The sequence below is a fragment of the Papaver somniferum genome, chromosome 5, assembly GCF_003573695.1.
Source record: "Papaver somniferum cultivar HN1 chromosome 5, ASM357369v1, whole genome shotgun sequence".
Lineage (NCBI taxonomy): Eukaryota > Viridiplantae > Streptophyta > Magnoliopsida > Ranunculales > Papaveraceae > Papaver > Papaver somniferum.
Genome location: NC_039362.1, coordinates 178,709,087 through 178,715,561, shown reverse-complemented (window position 1 = coordinate 178,715,561; position 6,475 = coordinate 178,709,087). Strand labels below are relative to the sequence as shown.

Below are 6,475 nucleotides of genomic sequence, written 5' to 3'. Positions count from 1 at the left end.
TCCTTCTCCGGAAACGAAGAGAGTAGTATGAGGTGGGGATGAATTTGGGGACATATTGCACTTTCAAATAAAGTCATTGTATTAATATCTTAATCACGCATGCTAATGCCTAGTAGTCAGCATTAATTACATAATTACTACCTTCAATAACCAATGAATATTTCTTTAATAATTTATTTTGAACAATGGTCATTGCAATAATTGGTGACTATGAAGATAGGATCATAGATGATAGTGTAGAATTGGCTAATTAAGTTGTAGTCCAACCATTGCGACTTCATAGGGTCCTCCTCCTACTTAAAAAAACAAACACTACAGTACCACCCCCATCCTCCTCCAACACATCATATCCGCCCTTTCACTTTACCAACTCCCAAGTACCACCATGGCTGTTAATGGGCGGTGCTAAATTACTTGGGGTGTACTAATTTTCATATAGGACAAAACTTTTTCAAGGACATGTAATGATACACCCCCAAAAAATTTGGTACCCTCTATCAGCAATGTTGAGTACTCGAACACTTGATTCCAAACAGGCAAAACACCCCTTCACGTCTCTCTTTTGTTTTGTTTGTCAAATCCTCATTGGATGAGATCTTCTAGTTTCCACATAAACCGAATCAATCCCACTATCAAGTCCACATACATACGTCATTTATTGCATTCTTTATAGCAACAAAATCTATCCCATCAATTACTAAATCAAGCTTCTCACTTAATTATATAAGCCATTATTAACAGCTAATCACAGCTTCCCTACCATAACTGTCGTTCCCGATAACTGTTCAGGATAACAACAACATTTATATCTCTGCAGGTTCCTCAATCCTGCCATTGTTTCTACCTACCCATTTCTTCTGCTCTTCTAAAACCCCAATTTTCTCATCTCCCCTCCCGTCCCAGAGTGCAGAAATTGCGAATAGCTCCTGCAATATGACGGGTAAAATTCAAGTGCAAGAACCTCTACTGCCCAAACACCACCGGCGCTTATCGGCGGAGGAGAGTTCCAGCAGCGGCGGTGGTGGTCGTCGTGCGTCGGTGACTGGGGCGGTGTTTAATGTCTCGACGAGTATAATTGGTGCCGGAATTATGTCAATTCCGGCGACACTGAAAGTTTTAGGAGTAATTCCGGCGATTTTGTTGATTTTGTTCATTGCTGTGTTATCCGAAGTGTCGGTGGATTTTCTTCTGCGGTTTACGAGTTCTGGTAAGTCAACGACTTATGCGGGTTTGATGGGTGAATCGTTCGGACGAGCTGGATCGGTTGGGTTGCAGATCTGTATCATGGTTACTACTCTTGGAACTCTCATTATCTACTTGATTATCATCGGTAATTTGCAAATTTACTACTAGTTTATTGCTTAATTGTGATCTTTTACTGCTAATTAGAGTTTAATTAGTGCTAATTAAGATTTTTGGTGTGCAGGGGATGTATTGTGTGGAACTGCAAATACTGTATCAAAAGGGGTTACAGTGGAACACTTGGGGATTTTGCAAGAATGGTTTGGAACCCATTGGTGGAATTCAAGAACTTTTGCTCTTCTGTTCATGGTCATTTTCGTAATTGCGCCGCTCGTGTTGCTTAAACGCGTAGGTAAGTAACGTTACTTTGTAAATTACGCTCAGTAGTGCCTGTTGTTGGTGACGGTTCCAGATTTACATTCAGAACTAATTTATGTGCATGATGTTGCAGAGTCCTTGAGGTTCAGTTCAGCGATATCGATTTTACTTGCAGTGGTGTTTGTTGCTATAAGCACCATAATGGCAATATCTGCACTATGGGCAGGGAAAACAAAGACCCCAAAACTTGTGCCTGACCTTGTTAATAGCTCGTCCTATTTCGAGCTGTTCACTGCTGTTCCTGTAATTGTCACAGCTTTCACCTTCCATTTCAATGGTAATGTAGCATGGGAACCTGAAAATTACCTGAATTCAGCATAAAACTGCAAATCCTGTCTAATTGTTTTTTCCTCATATGCCCTTTGTTTGTTCATGTAGTTCATCCGATTGGAAATGAGCTCAACAAATCTTCTGACATGGTTTCGGCTGTTCGGATATCACTTGTTTTGTGTGCCACAATCTACATTACGGTTGGTTTTTTCGGGTATTTGCTCTTCGGTGACAGTGTCTTACCCGATATATTAGCGAACTTTGATCAAAATTTCGGTTCAAAAGTCGGATCAGTTCTTAACGATGTTGTTCGGTTAAGCTACGCACTGCATCTTGTGTTGGTGTTTCCTCTTCTGAATTTCGCGCTGAGGATCAATATCGACGGACTCATCTTTCCGAAGTCATGGCCCCTATTGGCTTCCCATAACATCCGGTTCTTGTCACTTACATTTTTCCTGCTCGCGGTCATTTACTTAGCAGCAATAGCTATCCCAAACATATGGTATTTTTTCCAGTTCATGGGATCAACAACTGCACTCTGCCTAGCTTTTATCTTCCCAGGCGCAATCGTTCTCAGGTACACTTCTGCCTTCTGCTTAACAATTTGGTTCCACCACATCAATCATGTAATTGAACTTACCTTCATTTTTTTGCTGTCTGCAGAGATGCTCATGAAATTTCGACAAAAAAAGACAGGATATTGGCAGGGGTAATGATTGGATTAGCTGTAATTGCAAGTTCTATTGCCATTTACACCAATATAAACACTTTGGTTAAAAAGGACTCATAGTTTGGCTCATATGTAGAGTAGTGTACACTGTAGTATTTCTTTGGGTTGATGAATATCCGTCTCCCTTTCCCATAGATGTGTGTGTAATCTCTTGAATTCCATTCTAAATTTATTAGTGGATTTATCCAACTCTTTGACATATACAAGACACCATACTGTAGAGAATAAAACAGGATGTTTCTAGTTTTCAATTGGCTGTTCCGTGCAGGCTTGGAGTTATGCCTATTTCCGGAAAATTTTAGCCGATTCTTTTATTCAAGGCAGGTAGGAAGTTTGGGGCAATTGACCCATTTCTTTTTAATTACTGCACATTCTTTTGTAGCCATGGAAGCTTCAGAATGAAAAAAATCATACTCAAATATGAATAGCAGATTAAACGAAGAATTGTTACAATTTGCACATAACACATACAATCATTCAAATTCTAGTTCCATTCCATTTAACCACACAATTTGAACAGAACCCTAATAGTGGCGGCGAAACCCACTACCTTTCCTCAAGTGCATGACCTTGAATTTCAATTTTGGAAAAATCTTTGGGTTTCAGTGGATGTAATTGAAACCCAAAGATCAAGAAACCTATTTTGATCTTTGGGTTTCAGTGGGTTTCACTGGATGTAATCTTTGGGTTTCAGTGAGTTCCATCCTCTTCTAGAATATTTGTTAATCTTCAAAATGATCCGGATTTGAACTGGATTTTGAACAGTTCGGTTACTTTATATGAAAAACAAGTAACCGAACTCATCTGAAGCTGTAGTTCGGTTGCCCCGTGAGATGAACAAGTAACCGAACTCATCTGAAAGTGTAGTTCGGTTACTTGTTCCAAGCACGCAGGTTACCGAACTCTCAAATAATAGAATTTCTAGGAGTTACAGCGTTATGTCGGTTGGTTCGCAAACTGCATGCACTTTTGATCTAGCCGAACTTTACGTAATATATGAGGAGAATGAGGCCCAATTTCATCTTCATCAGCACCAATCTCATCATTTGTATCTCAATACTTGCTGTTCTCTGGGTTTTTTTGTTGGTTTTGAGCTTCAGAAGGATTACTAGTATCCTGATTTATAGGAGCATGTTTTGTCTGATTGAAGAACTGCCTCAATCTCCATATAGGGGAACCAACCAACAACTCATGAACCACACCAGGAGGTTCATCCTGCTGCAAGCATTCCTCCACCTTCATATTTACATTGTGTTGCAGATCTTCCAAATACTACGAAAAGCTCTCTTCAAAATCAGAAGATTCGCATCCTTGAGGAAACAATCCCATAAGGTAAACAGTCTACACAGTACTCATGGGGGTACTAATGAATACGAGGCCCAATATCAACCTCCTGCATCTTTCTCTTGCATTTCCGATCAACGCTGCTGTGATTATCAGACATGATGTTGAAGATTTAATAAATCGAAATAATTATCAGTGAAAGGGGGGAAAGAAACAAGAATTTGTGAATATGAAACCCTTCCTGACGGTTAATTGGCCCCGTTTAAAGGATTTCTCGAATTGTTCGTGGGTAGACTCATTAATAATTGACAGCGGTTCCCGAAGAGAAACCACTCCCTTCACTCAACCTCTTCCTTCTTGCATTGTATTTTCAATTTCCTCTCTATTAGTCCCTATAACTGCTACTAATCTTTATACTTCGACAGATGGCAATCGCTTTCTAAACCACAACACACTTGGCGGAAAGAATAATTGGGCTTCCTGGGATGACTTCATAAATGCATGTGCTATTAACACGCTTACATACCAGAATTCAGATAAGTTGACTCGAAACCTGATCAAATCTGACTGGAAAGCCGTCCGGGTCGAGATACACCACAAATCCTCAGATGGGCGTGGGATTTCGAACCAGCAGCTCAATCCAAAACAAGGTCCCAATCAATTTTTTTTATACTACTATCCTATACCAGAAGAAACCAAGGTTAAAAGAGCATAACAAGATGGTAACAACGACTACTCTTGCTTTTAATTTCAAAGATGCTAACAATACAACATATAGTTTGGCCTTTCATGATAGGTCTCTATCTAAGGTACCGTTAGCCATAATATCTCAAAACCAACGCAACAAAGTCATTGGAGCCTTCTCTATACACAAGTACATTATTATCATTTCACTCGATTACTTGACCCATGATACCAGATCTCTGGATAACCATCCGAATTACGACAAGCATCAACATACACCCATGAATAATTTTCAAATTAAAGCCTATCAACACCCCACCCATTGGAAAAATAACCTTTATCTATATTATACCAAGTGAACATAACATTCCGACTCTCTCCTTTCTCATGTCTCACCTTCTTAGCCTTATGGCCTCTTCCTCCAACTCCAATCTAACACCATTGATAACCTAGTCCGAAAAATGAACTCAACTGTTAACAATATTCTTGAGGATTTGTTTCCAAAAGTCTTCATCAACCCTGATAATATCAAGACCAAACAACCTCAAGACTGGAGAGGATGTTTTATTGGTAAACTTTGCAGCAACATTTGCTTTCAAACATCCAAGTTTAGTAACTTCATTAATGCTAATTGGGAAATGCATAGTAGAATTGAAGTTGATATATGGAACATGAGAAGAAATTTCTACATTCTCAGAACCTCTCATGAAGAAGACTATACAACTTTAAGAAAAGGAGGTACTAGAGGAGTTTTTTAGAAACTTATGGTCCTAGTAGGTGTTCCTGTCAATGGCTGAGCTGATTGATGAATAATTATTTTCTAAAGTCATGATTTGGCTTCTTATTAAGAGAATTCCAACTCATATCATCCATGACATCATAAATATAGTCAGACCAATTGGTCTATATCAAGATGCTAAAAAACCATATGGTAGGGATAGTTTTGAAAAAAAAATTGGAGGTAAAACTTACAATCAATGTCACAAAGTATCTCAAGTTTGGTATTGAAACATTTGAAACTACTACTACTTCACATGCACTGGTTGGAAGTTGCTTATGCTCTCAATGGCATAAAGTTATGTAAAGTCAGCAGAATTCTTGATCACCCGGGCCTCTTTTGTGCTACTCGACCAATTCAAAACCATCCTGCTCATCAGGCTTTTCCAACCCCTTAACCAACTCCTCCACCAAAAAACCCTCAAAAAAAATTTTTCAAGCTGGTAAGGATGTCATTCATAGACATTACTCTGATACTGATGCTGCTGCATAATTTGAAGCAAAAATGAAGGCTTCTGAAAGACTGGAACTTGAAAAAGACATAGAAAACATTATTTCAACCTCTAACAGTCCCATCATCTTTGGAGCTCAGACTTCTCCCTTTGATCTGTCAAGCTCTCCTCACCCTGATGTGCTGGCATGTCAAATCAAAAACAGAAGGTTAGATCTGGCAAAAAAATTTGTGGGTTCATACAAGAAAAAACTTCCAAAAATGAAAGCTGCTGCAAGAGATCATCATATTAACAACTCTGAAGCAGTAGTTGATGCTGAAGTTGCTGCTGCTTAACACATTTTCCTTTCTTCTCCTGCTGCTCCAAAAAAATTTCCTTTCAATACCCTTCCCACTCTGGTTCAAATCAAAGCCAATATGGATGTTGAAAATGCCAAGAAGAAGAAGGAAGCCTGGAAAGCCAAGAAAAAAGCTCATAACTTTGAAAATCTAAGTGAATCCCCTTCAAATATTGTTTCTCTTGACCCCAAAAGGAAGAAACCTATCCCCAATGAAAATAATCACCTACAAAACAGTCCTGAGCTGGACAATTCCAAGAGATTCAAAGACTTGATTGAAGATACAAATGAGCAGATGGGAAATACTCCTCTCTTAATGGC

The 6,475-nt window shown here is 39.0% G+C and overlaps 1 protein-coding gene across 1 annotated transcript; it reads left to right on the top strand.

Moving 5' to 3' along the window:
* Positions 1 to 729: 729 nt before the first annotated feature.
* On the top strand, positions 730 to 2,871 carry LOC113283802 (amino acid transporter AVT6C-like). Its single transcript, XM_026533184.1, has 5 exons — positions 730 to 1,330; positions 1,427 to 1,594; positions 1,694 to 1,897; positions 1,999 to 2,467; positions 2,554 to 2,871. The coding sequence occupies exons 1-5, from the start codon at positions 934 to 936 to the stop codon at positions 2,678 to 2,680; spliced, it is 1,365 nt and encodes a 454-aa protein (XP_026388969.1). The 5' UTR covers positions 730 to 933; the 3' UTR covers positions 2,681 to 2,871.
* Positions 2,872 to 6,475: the final 3,604 nt, after the last annotated feature.

Excerpts from the sequence above, each read along its gene's own strand:
- LOC113283802 (XM_026533184.1), top strand. The coding sequence starts at position 934 with ATGACGGGTAAAATTCAAGTGCAAGAACCTCTACTGCCCAAACACCAC. Across the intron at positions 1,898-1,998 it reads TTTCACCTTCCATTTCAATG|TTCATCCGATTGGAAATGAG; the intron begins GTAATGTAGCAT and ends TTGTTCATGTAG. Across the intron at positions 2,468-2,553 it reads CCAGGCGCAATCGTTCTCAG|AGATGCTCATGAAATTTCGA; the intron begins GTACACTTCTGC and ends TGCTGTCTGCAG.